The sequence below is a fragment of the Platichthys flesus genome, chromosome 24 (genome assembly GCF_949316205.1).
Source record: "Platichthys flesus chromosome 24, fPlaFle2.1, whole genome shotgun sequence".
In the NCBI taxonomy this organism is placed as follows: domain Eukaryota; kingdom Metazoa; phylum Chordata; class Actinopteri; order Pleuronectiformes; family Pleuronectidae; genus Platichthys; species Platichthys flesus.
In genome coordinates, this window is record NC_084968.1 from 507,312 (window position 1) to 524,535 (window position 17,224).

General features: G+C 41.2%; 1 protein-coding gene across 4 annotated transcripts in view; it reads right to left on the bottom strand.

Moving 5' to 3' along the window:
* gal3st4 (galactose-3-O-sulfotransferase 4) overlaps positions 1-17,224 on the bottom strand; it is a 31,432-nt gene continuing 14,208 nt past the window's right edge. For 2 of the 4 annotated variants that reach the window (XM_062384333.1, XM_062384336.1), the window contains exons 2-5: positions 11,742-11,858; positions 10,243-10,543; positions 6,054-7,156; positions 1-253 (exon numbers count right to left, since the gene is read on the bottom strand). In XM_062384333.1, the coding sequence (XP_062240317.1) occupies positions 6,065-7,156; positions 10,243-10,543; positions 11,742-11,858 (1,510 nt within the window). In that variant the 3' untranslated portion in view covers positions 1-253; positions 6,054-6,064. Of the gene's footprint in view, positions 254-1,653; positions 1,794-6,053; positions 7,157-10,242; positions 10,544-11,741; positions 11,859-17,224 lie in introns of those variants that run through there. The other 2 variants (XM_062384335.1, XM_062384334.1) reach the window with 2 other exon arrangements.

The window sequence follows — 17,224 nt, forward strand, 5'->3', positions numbered from 1 at the left end:
TGACGTTAAAGAAATGTTTTATTCAGTACCAGAAAAGAAACAACTCAGTGGATGCACACAAAGAGCATGGTCTATTACAACTGTCCACAAATATATATCCAGTTTCAAGTAAAATCCAAGCCAGGGTACACCACTGCATTCTGAATGAACATTTGCAATTCCACTTCATTCAAATCTGTAATAATTTGAGAATATTCAAGTACTTCCGGTCAATTTACAACCAGGATGTGAGGATAGCAGGCGGAGATGGAAGCTGTTGGAATAAAATGTGCATTATCAGAGATGAACAAAATGAATTGGAACATGTGCTCATTTTCTTTAAAAATTAAAGAGGTTTGACAAAAGATGTACATTTTATATTCTGCATCATTCTTATTCACAAAATAACACACCATTTTCATAAAGTAAACCTTTTTTATACTTGTAACAAGCTACAACATAAATCACAGTACCATATCAGTAAAATGTTCGAAGCAAAAACAGAGCCTGGGAAGACAGCCATGAAAATGTATTTGTAAAATTTTGAATGTAAGTGGGACTTAAACAGCTGTGTAAACAAAGTGTTCTCAGAACCATTTTGGATTTCATCATGAAATCATGTGTACACATAAAACAATCAAACTTCTGTTCAGTGTAATGAATGTTTTTCAAAATCATGTATAGATTTCCTGCTTCACACCTTAACATCATTAAAAAAAAAAATCTTTTTAAAGCTGCAATCTGTTGAAAATCTAAATTTCTGTGAATAAACTATGTGAAAACATGATGTGACTGATGCAACCATCCTAGTGAAATGAAATGATAATATTGAATAACGGCCTAGCCCGAGTTGCTGACCGGCACATTTGGATCAATGTTTTTTCCCCAACATCAATAGTTAATAACATCATACTGCCACAGGCACACTCCTCCTCTCATCACTAACCCCTAAAGAGAACAAGCCCTGATAAATACAGTATGTACTCATGGCAAATATAATATTAAATACAGAGGGACAAGGTTTTAAATCCCAGGTCCATTCTATGATCTCCTAAGGCATGAGAAAATGTTTTTACTTTTGTGTTTCTCCTGCTGCAGACTAAACTGTGGTGTCATGGAAAGGCTAACATCTGATAGATGTGGATCAGTTTCACTGTAAAACAAGTATGTTGGGCTTTTCATCACAATAAAATGAGGGCATCGATGCACATGGTATCCATACTTTAGACAAGTTGGGCGGCTGAGGGTGGCGCTAAAGAAAGACAATGAACTGTCCAATATTTAGGGGAAGAAAAATCCAACTGTCAAGAACATGTGCCTATTAGAATTACATATATTATAATTATATCAATATCTGATGGTGGCTCTGAAGGTAAAATTGAAGCTTTTCAAAAAAAGATTTGGCTGTCATCTGTTGCATTGGAGCCTGAACAATACACTGACAGTTTGTTACAGATATATTGATTTGAGTTTTGGCTGATAAGTAACAAAATATCAGGTCAGAAATCCTACAGAAGTTTTTAAGGTCATTTATAAAGAATGTCTACATCCAGGAATCCATAACGATAATGTTTATCTGACACTGCAAGTTTGAGTAGAAAGAGAAATATTTTCAAATACTGTCAAATATTAAAGCAATGGTCTCAAAAAATCATGTCCGAGAACATTTCAGTCTCAGCTCATAACAAAGAAGGCAATCTTAAAAGCAAATGAAATGGCTGGAAAGGATGCACAGTCAGGTGCAGTGTTATATGAAGTGGTGATGAAGTACTGCGATCCTGGTGGCAGCACTGAAGACACAGCAGCTCTTCAGTCTGTGAAAAAGGCAGAAATAATTTAACATGCTTTCAGCTTCAATTAACCATAATGGAAGATACCTATTGGAGCCAGTAAGAAAATTGTACAGTCACTCCCTTCCTCTTTAATGATTGAGATGTGACAGTATTTCAGTAGATATGTATGAATGTGATGCATCATATCACCATCCAGGATCATGACTAGGTGTTGGTAAGGCTCCATTTTGCACAGAAACAGTACTTTAATGATGTTTAATGTAACAGATGCTAATTTAAAGTCTCTGAAAGTAGATTTTCAGATAAATGTGTAAATAGGAAGTGGCTAAGCCAGCGGATGTTAGCATGTCGGACGGTCCATGACCTTACCTCATCGGAGGATATCAGTCGACATTAGACTTAAAACATGGTGTAAATGACCTTGTTTTGGGGGGACAATCCTCTCTTCTGCAAATGTGTTTGTATATTGTTCTGGTAGTATGTGTACCATCACCTACAATGTCTGTCTTATACTAACCCCGTCACTTGCGGTGTCACATTCTTTTTGCAGCATTTCTTTATACAGGATGCTGGTTAAGTTTGTCATGTCATGGAGAATACCCAGTTATGACTTGTCAGACAGTGTGGTCTAGCAGGTCTCTGATACTAATTCAACTGTCACTAGCCTATAGCTCCTCAAAACGATCATATCCTTTAAGATGGCTAACACAAATACTGCATGTAGAATGCAATTTACAATAAATAAGTGTAGAGTGCCAAAATATCAATAAACAATACTGTAGAGTAAACACAATGATTCACTCTTTATTGTGTAAATCTTGAAAATGGAATAACCTGAGGACGGCTTATGGTTCGCTGAGGATGGACACATGACCTCCTGTCATACCATGACCCCTCACCTGCTAAATATTTTTCACTTAATATCACTCAAAAGACTGGACATCATGGCTGTAAAAGACTCAGACCACAGTACTTGAATGGTGTCACAGCAGCAACTGTGTTGTGCTGGCTCAGAAGTGTTCTGACTATTCACACACAGACCAGTTTGTCTGTTATCCAGCAGCAGCTCACATGGATTCCCTCTATTCATGTGTATTCATTAAATCCCTGTGTTTGACTTTACTCCCACACCACATGACAACTGAGTTAACAGAAGGAGATCAGTTTCCCCCTGCTCCTACATTCTGGATTGGGCTCATGCAAACAATGAACTTATTCTGTTCTTCATTTACAGCTACGGAAAGAACAAAAATCAAGCAGAGACTGATATGCTCTGTCACTGCCAGTGTCTGTCCTTTTTAAGTCACAAGTATGTTTCAATTTAATGCTGCTACTTCAAGTAATAATAATTATAAAATAGTAATAATTAAATAAATGAATGGTAAATTGTGATCACTGTGATCATTGACGAAAACCATTTATCAGAACAATCCTTGGAGGTATATATTGGTTATTATTATTTTGTAGTATTTTGACCATAATTAATTTGCCAAAAATGAAATTAAACTTTATTGAGAAATTGACAGTATCATTAGTATTATCATAATTGCTTTGTCAAACTTTCAATAGATGGCAATATTATCCTTATGATTTTGGGCATGATAAATGTTTAATGGAAATCTGATGTTGTGACAGCCCTTATTGACATATTCACGTCACAGACCTAAAGGTGAACCATATCAGCGACATTATCACACCCACCATTTCAGGCCTGGTTTCTATTGTTACAACCAACTTTCAAAGATCCTTTGACAAGGATATATGTAATAAATAATGTGTTCCAATAACCAAATCATATACAATAAATAACAATCACTGGATCTGACCTCCATACAAGCAAAGTCAAGTTAACAGCCAAGCTGGCTATGCAGCACAGCTTCTGACGATAGTTCTCACTAATTCAGTAAGCTCACCTCACATGAGCAAGCATGTGACCAGTTACAGGACACCAGGTCTTTTGGAGTTCTCCTGTGCCCAAAGCTATTGTGTCTTTCGGGTGTTTTATAAGGCTGGGCAAGCTCCTGATCAGCCCTGTTGTCCCGTTGAAATAATACCATGTAAGCTAAAACAAGGTCAAGTCACAGCCCCCTACCTACATCACTACATTTCTGCTGAAACATAAAGGTTTTGTATCAAATTATTGGCGGTGATCAAAGAGGACATTAATGACATCATGTCAAAACAATAGGCTCTCTATGGGAATGTGTCTGCATGTATCAGACAATGGATACATTTCATCTATTTTAGCAGATAGTGGAAGAAACCAATACGCCTAGATGGGGACACTCACCAGCTTCCTACAGACTGGTGAGTATCAAGCAGCTCAGAACAGAAGTGCAGGCCTCGGATCCTTTTCGACTCATGTATTATTCAGAGATATTTGATAAGACATAAAGGTTATCTCTCTGAGGATGAACCCCTGAACCACTACCAACCCGCACTGACATGAAACTTGATCAAGCATGGAAAATTCACTAGATACAGACTCTAACCCTAGTTTGCAATCTGAGGCGTTACTCTTACATTGGATTCAAAGAGGTTTTCTGAAAGATACTCTTAGACAAAGAAGGGGGATTAGCAACAAGTCTCTTCCAACCATCTGAATACAAATCATTTAAAGGGGAAGTATTTTGAAAATTCCACTTTTGTAGTGCTTCTACACGTTAATTTGGGTATCTGGCATGTCTACCGTCCAAAAAACTCTGGAAAAAGACAACTCCCGCGATTTGTTGTGGTTCCTCTGTCAGAAACTATACGCTAGTGTGCGTTGAATGGGATTACGACCAGAATTGATGTCACAGTCAGTCTACAAGGCATAGCTGGTTTGTTCACGGGTAGCAGCAGCGAGCTAACGCTAGCTTCTGTGTGTGTGTGTCGCCCCGGCAGAAGCAGCAGGTATAAATAGAAAACAGCTGTTTGTGCGGAGCTATCGCTAGCTTGCCGATAGTTTGTGTTTAAATTTGCAGCACTTTCTGGAATGGTTGCTTGTGCACTTCTTTACAGCTGTATTGCAGGGATATGTGGCACCCTACCCGGGAAGCATCGGACTGGGAGGTGGGGGAAGATCCCATTTCGGGTCCGGTGTGAGGAAACAATGCTTGCGGAGGTTAACCCGATTCGTAGTTTCTTCTTCTCACTCAAAACAGGTCAATCTGAGGAGGGCCGTTTTTATCCCTGTAAATTATCCCTGTGGTATTTTTACCAAAAAATGTTAGACATTTCATTAAGACCCCAAGGAGCCATATCAACTGTGGTAAAATAGGCATAATATGTCCCCTTTAAATCCACTACATGATATTTCCTAACTCAGGTGGATGGAAATAACACCAGACATGCATGAACTCTAGAGAAAAGTATGTGTGAATATAAATGTATGGATCTCCTGTCTCTACACATGTAGAAGAAAATGAAGATGATGTCAACAGAGTTTTTCACAATGTGATGCACCGGTGTCAATGTGCTGTAAACAAAATCATGTGATCTCTGCAGCAGAATTAAAACATAAGATCCTGCATCTGCCTACTGCTCCACCCTTCATCTGAATCCTGTTGAGATTTCTCCAGACCCAAGAAAATGTCTGAAAATGGCCAATATGTCCTTGCTCATTTTGTGGATTACATACAGAATCATTATTAATCCTAATTGAAAGGAACATCATTTCATCCTTTTTGTGCCCTTTTGGGAAATGTGAAAATTGATTAAGCAACTATAGAAACAAGCTAAAATCGTTTAAACTGAGCAGCAGTGAGGATATTTCTTCATCCAGAGTCTCTGAGGCTTCTGGAAAAATTACCCAAACGTTTGAAACAGGCATTTATCTACAGTGCTGCATGCACTGTAACGGTATTGCATGAGAGGCACAAACTGGGGCCACACTTACCTTTATGTTGAGAAATTTCAAGCACAGGCACTGATGTCAAAATAGAAATCACAACCCTTAACAAATATGAATATGAAGAGAAAATAAAACAAGCGTCCGTGTGTCGGCTGTCACATGAATGTGTGATGAACATTAGCAGTACCCACCATCACCACAACTGCTTCTCCTTATGAAAAAATTTAAAGTTGGCTTTTCACTTTCAATTTTTATAGCTTCTTACTGCAGCCATGAAAGCATCACAGGCGCTCGGTGGTTCAAAGTCAAATCAAAAAGGATTACACCAACCAAGATCAAAGACAGTATATAAGAATACAGGAAAAAGACCAAATAGTTGAAGTGCAAAGAAGGATCTTTCTGTTTTCTTCAATTCCAAAGGTACCATATTTGAGAAGGACACTCACCTCAAACCATCTCAACCTTCCTTTTCTTTCCCTCGCATCAAAGTCTGGTTGGTCCGGATTGAATGGCTTGCATCCCAGTCTCGCTCCCCTTCCTCCACTGTCCTCCCCCCAACCTCTCCCGCCACCCGTGTCTCTCCTGTTCTCGATGAGTCTTGTTTTAAAAAAGAGCCACCAGCTGAGACCACCCGTCCCTGGCTCTGTTGCCCTGGCTGGACTTGAGATGCAGAATCCCGTGGGAACTGTTTAGCATCAAGCACGTCTTTGTACTGGATCTCTGGCCTGATCATTCTCAGACAGGCTGTTCTGGTGGCGTTGTCCAGCCCTGGCTGAAGCTCATAGCCAAGAATCTTTACCATTCCAGTCTGATATGGCCGGATGGTTTTATCTCGGATCCGGTATGCCTCCAAAGGTTTCCCACCATTCCTGAGGCAAACCTGGGCCAGTACGTCCCGCCGTGCCCTGAGAAGAGCTACTTCCTGCTCCATCTCAGTGAGACCAAACCTCTGAATTTCCTCCCAGAAGGTCTTGTTGAAGGCTTTGTATAAGTACCAGTCTAAGGCGTTCCACTGCCGCAGCCTTTCACGCTGTTCCTCTGTGAGTGGCAGATTTGGCGGCATTTTGGCTTGAGAATGTCCTCCTTTATCACTGAAACCAGCCGCAGCTTTGCCAAACCGGCTCCCTCCCATCAACCCAATGCCACTGGGCTTCTGCTGTTGGGCATTGAGGTTGAAAGAGACAACAGCGTCCAGTGGCCAGCAGATGGCATGCCTCAACAGGATCATGGACTGATCAAAGTACTCGGACATCAGAATCAGATTGAAGGCCTGGCGGATCATGGCCTCACCACGTTGAGCCAGTGCCATAGAGAAATTAGCATTGTGGTCCAATCCAAAGTCAAACGACAGACCGTTACGGGCATAGTGATTATTGCGCAAACGAGGGTCGTAGTATTTCTTAGGGTCATCAGCAAAGTCGCCCAAGCCTTTGGCCTTCCGAAAGGCAGGTGCTACCTCTTTGAAATAAGAAAAGGAGGACTCAGCCAGAGAAACCGGGTCTCTGATGATAGAAAAGTAAAAGGTGTCTTCCGGCATCACCTTCTCCACCTAAGAGACAGATGAGGGACATATGGTCACAAAAATGTGCAATTAATATGATGCAGCTCAACTGAAGCCCCTTCTCTACTCTTCCCATCTTATCATATAGCATCCCTTTACTGGCTATATTAGCCCCATGCACAGAGTTTTACCTTTTACCACTTCATATTCTTATATATTTATATATATATTTTGTTGCTTTTATATTTATATAGATATTTTTTTGTAATACTCCGCTCCAGCAGCACAAGAACACTTTTATACTAGACACTGACACAAGCGCATCATTGCATTCTGTAGCATAGGGTTAGACCTATTCATGCACCTGTATCTGCAATGTTCTACCTATGTATACGTGTTTTATGTTAAGTGTATAAGCTACCGGATGACCTAAATTTCCCACAGGATTAATAAAGTATCCATGTATCTTTCCAAAGCAGTATTATATTGGTTTCCCTGAGCAACAGATGCCTTACACTGAATTATTTTGTAGTTTTAAAATGATCACCAGAAACGAGTCAACCTCTTTGAGAAGAATCTGTCAATCCATTACATTACATTACATTACATTTCATTTAGCTGACGCTTTTATCCAAAGCGACTTACAATAAGTGCATTCAAACCCGAGGGTACATACCAAGGACGACAAGAATCAAGAAAATACAATTTCTTCAAATAAAGCAAAACTACAAAGTGCTATAAGTAAGTGCCATTTAAGTGCTAGTAAAGTGTTAGTTTCAAAAAGTTGTTAGTGTTTTTTTTTTTTTTTTTTTTTTTTTCATTCAAGGTAAAGTCGGAAGAGGTATGTTTTTAGTTTTCGGCGGAAGATGTGTAGACTTTCTGATCTCCGGATGTCAATGGGGAGCTCATTCCACCATTTAGGAGCCAGGACGGAAAACAGTCGTGTTTTTGATGATTGTTTAGCTCGCAGTGAGGGAGCAACGAGCTGATTGGCCGAAGCAGAGCGGAGTGAACGGGGTGGGGTGTAACGTTTGACCATGTCCTGGATGTAGACTGGACCGGATCCGTTCACAGCATGGTACGCAAGTACTAGTGTTTTGAACCGGATGCGAGCAGCCACTGGTAACCAGTGAAGGGAGCGGAGGAGAGGAGTAGTGTGAGTGAATTTAGGTTGGTTAAAAACCAGTCGAGCTGCTGCATTCTGGATGAGCTGCAAAGGTCGGATGGCAGTAGCAGGTAGACCTGCCAGGAGCGAGTTACAGTAATCTAGACGTGAGATGATCAAAGCCTGGACCAGAACCTGCACCGCCTTCTGAGTGAGAAGGGGGCGTATTCTCCTGATGTTGTACAGCATGAATCTACAGGACCGTGTTGTTGCAGAAATGTTGGCAGTAAGGGAGAGTTGGCTGTCGAGTGTTACGCCCAGGTTCCTAGCCGTCGGAGTGGGGGTTAACACAGAGTTGTCAAAGTTAATAGTCAGGTCGTGGATGGGAGAGTCTTTCCCTGGAAGGAAAAGAAGTTCAGTTTTGTCAAGGTTAATCTTCAGGTGGTGTTGAGACATCCACTGAGAGATATCGGTCAGATGTCGGTCAGACAGGCAGTGATTCGTGCTGCAGTGAATCCCTGACACAGGGACCACAGACGGCTTCATAGCCTGACGGAGAGGGCACACAGTCTGTCCACAGCACCATCAAGTCCGGGTTAGACACCCAGGGAGCTATGCACAGCTCCACTAAAGGCTGGCGCATGCTTCTGCAACAGCGTTGGCGGCTTTTCACACAGCTGTGTGGCAGGACTCTTTGTCATTCATGCTTCCCCAAGCTTCCCCAAGCGTTGCGCCTCTTACAAAGCAATTCCCCGCCAGAACACTAGGCGGAGTAATGTTTTTGGTCGAAGACGACCTTAGAGACGCCTTCTTTCTTCTTCGTCGAGTGTTTATTTACATAGCCCCTGCGGCTCCTCGTAGCCTTTTTCTGGCGGACAAATCCGCCAGTCAGTGACGGGTTATACAAATGGTCATAATTTCGGATCTCTTCTGCCAAGTGCTCTTCTTTTTGGTCCATATTCTTTCTTCTAAATCTTTTCCGTGATTTCTGCCGGTATTATGGGGCATGAAACCGGAAACCAAACTCCGGACGGGATGTAGTAAGCAGACCAATCACATGCCTTGCGGGCTGCGTGAGGCTCGCAAAGCTTTGCCATATAGTTGGAAAAATTGGGCAATGCACGTAAGCATGTAAGAAGAGATACATAAGCACATAATGGGCCCGGAAGGGCTCTTGCGCTTGCGGGCCCGTGAAAACACAGAAGCATGCGCCGGCCTTAAGTCCAATTTCAATGTTAATTTGAGGTCATGTTTGGACATTGAAACGTTATTTATTTACAGTTTTAGCTGCACTGTCAGTAAGATACTGCTCCCCTCCGTGTCTCTATCTTTCACGCTGTGTGCTTCCCAAACCACGTCAGGCCAAACCAATCTCCACCAGCTGTCCATACATTGTCTACTTTTTGTTGAGTTTATATATGTGAGTGAGTGAGTGTGAGAGTGAGAGTGAGAGTGAGAGAGAGAGAGATCCTGTACTTACATTTTAGTGAGGACCATTTTAAGCATAGACCCAACAGAGTGAGGACATTTTTGGAAAGTGAGGACATATTGAACAGTCCTAACTTTTTCAATGGGCTGTTTGAGGGTTAAGACTTGGCTTTTATAGTTTGGGTTAAAATTAGGTTTAGGTTAGATTTAATGTAATGGTGAGCATTTAGTGTGGATGTTTAAGGTTAGGGATCATATTATGTCAACCAGTGTGAGTGTCCTCACTAAGCTAGAATTACAAACGAGTAAGAGAGAGAGAGAGACAGTGTGTGTTACTTATCCCTCAGGTTCTGGGACTTTTAGATAATCAACTGCTCATAGTGATGAATTTGAACTGGGAAATACGTGATCAATATAAGTTTCCACAGTAGTCAGATTTTGTGTCTCAGCACATCAAATTTTGATACCTTCTATGCACTAACAAAGCAAATACACAATCTAACCTTTCATTCTTTATAGCACAATGCATCCACATCACATATCACTTCATCATTGTCCCAATGTCAAGCTTATATTGCTATTCTGCATTCTGCATTCTCACCTCCAGCTTGTCAAATCTCATGTGATTTCCCATGATGTGGAACTCCTTGGCTCCAGGACCCCGATAACCTTTGACCCTGTGAGCATTGAAGGGCAGTGGATAGCCCAGCTGGTAGCTCATTGGCAAGGCAAAGCGAAGGTTGTGCTCCTCTCCAAATCGGTACAGCATGTTGAGCACAGTGCTGCTGGCCGTCTTGTGTGTCTTCAGGAACATGATGTGGGTGTGGGGCTGACAGGAACCCAAAGAGGGCCCCTGAGCATCAGGGAACGAGAAAATGGAGTGAGCAGCTGGATGTACACTGCTGTAGGAAAGGTGGAGAAAAAAAAAAGATGTTTACCATTTGATCAAAGAGTGCGGATTTATAATCCTGAAGCTTAGTGTCTTTAAGCTGTATAAATCAACAACGGATGTATTTTAATTAATCTATGTAATGCGGAAAGGTGTAACTTGGGATGGATCCTTAAAGAATTTTCCACAACCATGTAGTCTCCATCAGCTCTGTGTGTGTTTTTATAGCTTGTCATTGCTTCGGTTTTGCCATCGTATAAGGTCCCAGCTGCAGAAGGCAGTGAAAAGACCAGGACACAGTGGAGCATTTGGCAGCTACCGACAAAAACAAATCTTCTCAGGTGTTGGTGAAGACAAAACTAGAGGTAAAAGAAGAAGAAAAAAGAGAAGGACAAATGCTAATGTTGCTCTGTACATGCTGGTTGTGTCAATAGGCAAACAAATGTTTGTTAATATTTTCAAAGTCACTTAACAAAAAAACTATTGGAATTATAAATTAGTTTGAGTGTACGCCTGCTAATTCATCAGGCAGTAAATCTCATCGTACCTAAAATGGAATTAACGTAAACTTTGAACTTTGATATGAACAGATTTATTATATGCAACACTGACAATGATAAATTAATGATATAAAATATATAAATTGACAATGTTTATGATCATGTCACTTTTATCAAACCAAATATCAAGCCAACATTTGACAAAACATGTTGAAACTGACATTTTGCTGGTTTCCATATTCATAGTAGTTGTGGGTCACTGTAATTATGGTAACTATATGCCCCATCACATTTTCTGAACTCTTTGAGGGCTATTTAGGAGCAGAGCAAGCTATGAATGCAGATTAATTAAAAAGACAGGAGCCAATGTATTTTGGTTGGCAGCAGGTACTGTTTACCTGCTGCCAACCAAAGACTGCTCAAACGGGATTGGTCAAACTAGAAACCGAAACTCTAAAGCTTATGTCCCTAAAATATCCCTCACTTACAGAATCTGCTTATACACATGAAGAATCTGTTTAAAGAGCTAGTAGGACTGGAGTATGGTGGGTTTGACACACGGCTGGTACAAACACATCTCCTGAACTAATCATTTTAATGATCAAATCTGCTGTTTGTAGCGATTCTACAAAATAGATTCTGTCTGGTAGTATGAACTAGAGGCCCAGCTACAATTAGAACCTGATAAAATACATTAATGAAACTACTTACCTCTTGTTGAAGATGACCCCCAACAACTGGCTGGCGAATGCAATTGCCCCGAAGAGAAGCAATGCCTTCCACATCCACACTGGACCCAAGCGACCACAAACCAGCCATCGCAACATTCTGGGGGAGAATGGGTCAAGGGAGAGAGTCAGAGAGGGAGACAACTGAGTGACACATAAAGCAAATATGACTAATGCATAGTCATCATCATCGTTACAGACACGTGAGCAGCCTGGAGACATCTGGAGACAACAGGGCATGTTCATCATTAAGATGCTGTTGACCAATACTAACTTCAGAATAACATTTTCTGATCCATACAATACATTTGATAGTTACATTGAATTTTCTCAACTTTTTCTTTAATTTAGTACATCATGAAAACAGAGCGTAGGTGACGAATCAAATAAAAGGGTTAAATTTAGATATTTTAGAATACCTTTAAGTCTGATTTAAGAATTTTTACTTTCATACTGGCCCAAAAAACTACAAAGGATCTAGGAAAAATTGTGCCAGAATTACATACAAAGCAAATTTATCAGTAAAGTATATTTTTATATTCATTTGAGCGTGACAACATTTTGAACAGAATAATAGTTTGTGTTTGTGTATTCTGGTGACCCTTTTAAGGCAGCAGTATGTTTTTCCTCCCATGTAACTCTAATGATTGTGATTTCTTGCACGAGGTGCAGCAAGTTTCAAATAAATTCTTTTCATCGAGCACTCAATGTTCTCAACATAGATCTGGTTGAACGCTCCCCTACCCACATGAAACGTATATATAATATAACGTATACTCTAGAATAGATCTCTTTTTGATGACAATGTTGGTGACACACTCAATCGAGTGTGCTCTGATAAATTTTGGCCAAGCTGCATAGTTTGTGTCAGTTGTTATTAGTTAAATGGTCTGTAAAGGGTCTCTTTTCATATAGTCCTTTTCTAGTTTTGATGCACTCAAATTGTTTACAGTACATCTATGTGCAGCACTCTCTCTATGAGAAAGGGAAATTCGGGGTTCAATATCTTGCTCACAAGCAGTGTTAATTTCGTTGACGAAGACTATGACGAAATATATTCGTTAACGACCTTTTTTCCATGACGAAGACGAGACGAAGACATAACGAAAACGAATCTTTGAAAACAAAAACTATGACGAAATCTATTTTAATTTTCGTTGACGAGACGAGACGAAAATGTTGGTGGTTGACTAAGTCAACCACGGCCTGATACGATAAACATCGTATCAGGCCGTCATGAAGTATCAGGAGTGGGTGAGTGACTGTGTCTGTGTGTGTCTGTGTATGTGTGTGTCTGTGTATGTGTGTGTGCGCCCCAGATAGCGCTCCGGTCCGTAGCTCCGCCCCCCGCCTCGCGCACTCGCTCAGAGAGACACAGTGAAAGCAGAGCGCGTTCTCGTGGAGCAGCCTCTCAGTGACAGACTGCTTCTTAACTATGAAAACAGTGAAAACCAGAGTTTCTCTGGTCTCAGCTGATCAGAGATCAGCCCCTCAGCTTCTTCATCAGAGCAGAAGCTGCAGTTGGTGTGTACCAATGTTCAGTTTCTGTGTCCGGCTCCAGTCTGACCTGCTCTCCCTTTTTGTTTTCACATTTAAAATTAAATATATATTTTTAAGCTATTAAGCTGCAGCTATATGTTTTTACAGAAAAGGAGTTTAATGTGGCTATTAAATGTGACTAAAACTAGACTAAAATGGAATTAGTTTTCGTCGACTAAAACTAGACTAAAAGGAATTTGTTTTCGTCGACTAAAACTAGACTAAAACTAAGAAGGATTAAAATGACTAAAAAGGTGACTAAAACTAATATGCATTTTCGTCAAAAGACTAAGACTAAGACTAAATCAAAAAAAGCTGCCAAAATTAACACTGCTCACATGCTCAAGTTAATGCAACGTCATAAAAGTATAATATTCACAAGCCAACCATTTGCTTTTTATATTCAGGAAATTTTAAATTCAGGTAAATGGAGAACTTTTTAGGACCCAAGTCTGGTGATGTAATAGAACAACATTATCCCCCTGACTCATTCGAGCCCCTGAGATGATTGATGGTTGATAGTGATTCAACTGCTGCTGAGTTGTATAAGACCAAATTCATAAAAAAACTAAATTATGAATATCAATGATTGCTCTCGTCCAATGTCAGCTGGGATAGGCTGGTCCCACTGCGACTCTCAAAAGGAAAAGCAGTACAAATGGATGGATGGAATGCACGGACGGACTGGCAGACAGAAAGATGGATATCATGATGAGACCATTTTAACTGTTGCTGATATTTATTATAATTCCCACTCAAGTATTTAGCAAATGCATGTCTTCAAATGTAATCTTTAAATCATCCAATCTGCTTGAATAGAAGTGTAATTAATCGATGGTAGATAAAATGGAATTGAGTGTTCTCAGTGGTCCAGAAATAAATTTGATGATGAGAGACCGACAGCCGTTATCACATTTACTAAGTATAATCACTGTTAACAGTCTGCTATAAATAGTTTTACATAGAAGGATGCAGCTACAATGACCAACCTCATTCAAGCACAAGCCAACCCCAGTATTGTCTAATGAAGTATGAAAGCTAGTAGCTAAGTACATTGTTAGTTTCTAAGCTTTGAAACTGTCTAACCTGCCATATTTAGCGAAAAGATATTAATCTCACAATAGGTACATTTCCTGTAAAAAAAAAAAATGAAACAGCGGCTGGCGCCCCTGGTGACTAGGGATGCACAAAACTACTCAGATACAACTGCACCTGATTAGCCTGACGTTGTCATACTCACGATTCTAGTCTGATACCGCTCCATTGGGCTGTGATTATGGGGCGTGTTTCAACTGAACCAGAAAAAAAAATGCCTCTTGTCTCAATTGGATAGACCTACAACCAATCAGAGCAACGTAGTGTGTGACGTATGTTAAGTGTTGCATTGTAAGTTATTTACTAATGCCGGGTTCACACCGGACGCTGAAGCGATGCCGAAGCGACGCTTCAACGCAGCGCCAAGTCTTAAATAACAACTGGCTCCCATCCACTCCCATGTTAAAACTTTGTGCGGGTCACACCGGAGGCTGAAACGCCGCGCTGCGCCAAGGCTGCCTCGCGCCGTGCAGCGATCGTTTCGGCGTCAAGTCTATTTTTTGCGCTTGACGCGAGCGTATCGCACCAGGAAACAGACTGAAAAACGATTTTAAACTATATTGATGACATATTTTATATGATATAAATGATCAAATATGCATCCCATACTTTGAAGTCCCCTTCTGTTGTCCTGGAGTTTTAATTTGACCAATGACATTATTAAATGTCCCCCTCTGCCCATCCACTACAGCCACACAAGCTGTGATACAGCTAAAAAGAGAGAGAGAGGGGGCTACGTATTCTCCACATAGGCTTATTTACTTATTTTAGGCTAAATTACGGAGAATACGTAATTTACCCCCGACACCCGACATTTAACGGAGCAAACAGCGAAGTTCTTCAACATGGATGACATTAAATTAATAATTGAAGTGGAGAAGTACAACACCAAGAAAGACAAATGTTGGGACTCTGTTGCTTAATGTTGGAGCAACAAGTAAGTATATGCTTTTAATCTACTGGATCAACGGGTGATATTATTAGTGCTGCCCGGCGGTTAAGCGTCGCTTCAGTGTCAGGTGTGAACAGCCAAGCGCCAGCGCAATAGGGATTAGCGCGGTGCTTTGGCGTCGCCTCAATGTTCTCTGTTCCTCTTTCAAAATGAATGCGCTGTCGATGTCTTCTAAATCAGACTCAATGGCAGCATCTACACATCTCAGCTCTCCAGCGGCAGTCATGTTTGTTGAAAACCAATTCAACCCAAGCGCACTTTGATGACGTGGTTGATTCATTACCGTTGATCATCTGTCCATCATTGTATAAAGCCCGCCCTGACAATCTGATTGGCCCGGTCGGGCATAATTTCTCCCCAAAGGAGCGACTCCAGACCGAACTTCCCACCCTCAAATGTTGTGGGCGGGGCTAAATTCGTCTGGCATCCAGCCAGACGAATTTAGCACCTGATACCACCTGATACCACTAGCACCTGATACCACTTTACGGCAACTTGACGTCAACCTCACATCAGTGGCGCATTTAGCAGGAGGAGTTGCAATGTCAGCATTTGGAGATACTTCAAGATAAACAATGACAAAAGCAGAGCAGACTGCAAACTATGCTCTGCTAAATTGTCAAGAGGAGTGGTGAAAAGTAGCTTCTTTAAAAGAAGCAATTTGATAAAGCATCTCACGAACTAACACAGCGCAGTGTTGAAGGAATTTGGTAATGCATCAATGCTCTTTGTAACCAGCCGTGGTCAGTTGAAGATAATAAGGGATTTGGCTGTCTTCAAAGTTTACTGGAGCCGAACTATGAGATTCCCAGCCATCACCACATCACAGAAACCGTATTACCAAAGCTGGATGACTTGGTTAAAAAGCAAGTCAACAGCCTGCTGCAGGACATTTCAGCCTTCAGCTTCACCACTGATATTTGGACTAGCAGCATCAGCCCACTGTCTCTGATCAGTTTAACTGCACAGTGGATTGGTGAGGATCTTACTCTCCAGTGATTGGCTCTACAAACAAAGCATTTTCGGGGTTCGCACATTAGCCAAGCCAGAGCAGGTGCGTTTGAGAAAAAGCTGCAGATGTGGGGCATTCCGAAAAGTTCTGTTTACATTGTGCTCCGGGAAAACGCCAAAACACAATCATGGCCATTAGCGATGCTGGTCCCCCGAGCCTGCCGTGTGTAACCCACACCCTTCAGATGGCTGTTAATGTGGGACTTCCGGCTAAGAGAGGTGTAGCTGATGTGGTAGAAGTCGGACGTAAAATGTTGGGACATTCCGCCTTAGCCTACTAATGCAGGGTTTCCCCCAGCACTATCTTGTTAAGGCGGCCGCCTTAACAAGACTAGGGCCCCGCCTTGACTACCAATGTATTGAAAAAAAAAAAAAAAAAAAAAAGTTGAAAAAAAAAAAAAAATGGCATTGATAATACTCAGGTAATACTGTTTACAACATTAGTCGTGCCAATAAAGTTTTTTGAGTGTAATTGAGACGGCGACATCTGGTGGTTGATTATATTGTTGCATAGTCTATCATAGTCACCTGTCAATCTACCGCCAGTGACGTGCGGTGAGGTCAGTGAGTGGGTAGGCACTGAGTTCTGAAAGCCAGATTTCTCTAAACCTATATATTGTTAAATCAAAAACAATAAACAACAAACAGGCACGCACGGCCGATTTCAAATAAGTTCCTCCCTTTCTTTCTTTCTTTCTTTCTTTCTCTCTCACTCACTCACTCACTCACACACACACACAGACGGGACGTATATGAAATGTCACGACGGTGACTTCAGGTTTGCCCGTAGCCTACTGTAGTTTGGTCTAAATGATTAAACATCGCATCCATCGACTTAACGGACCCGTCCCTCACACCGAGGGCAGAAT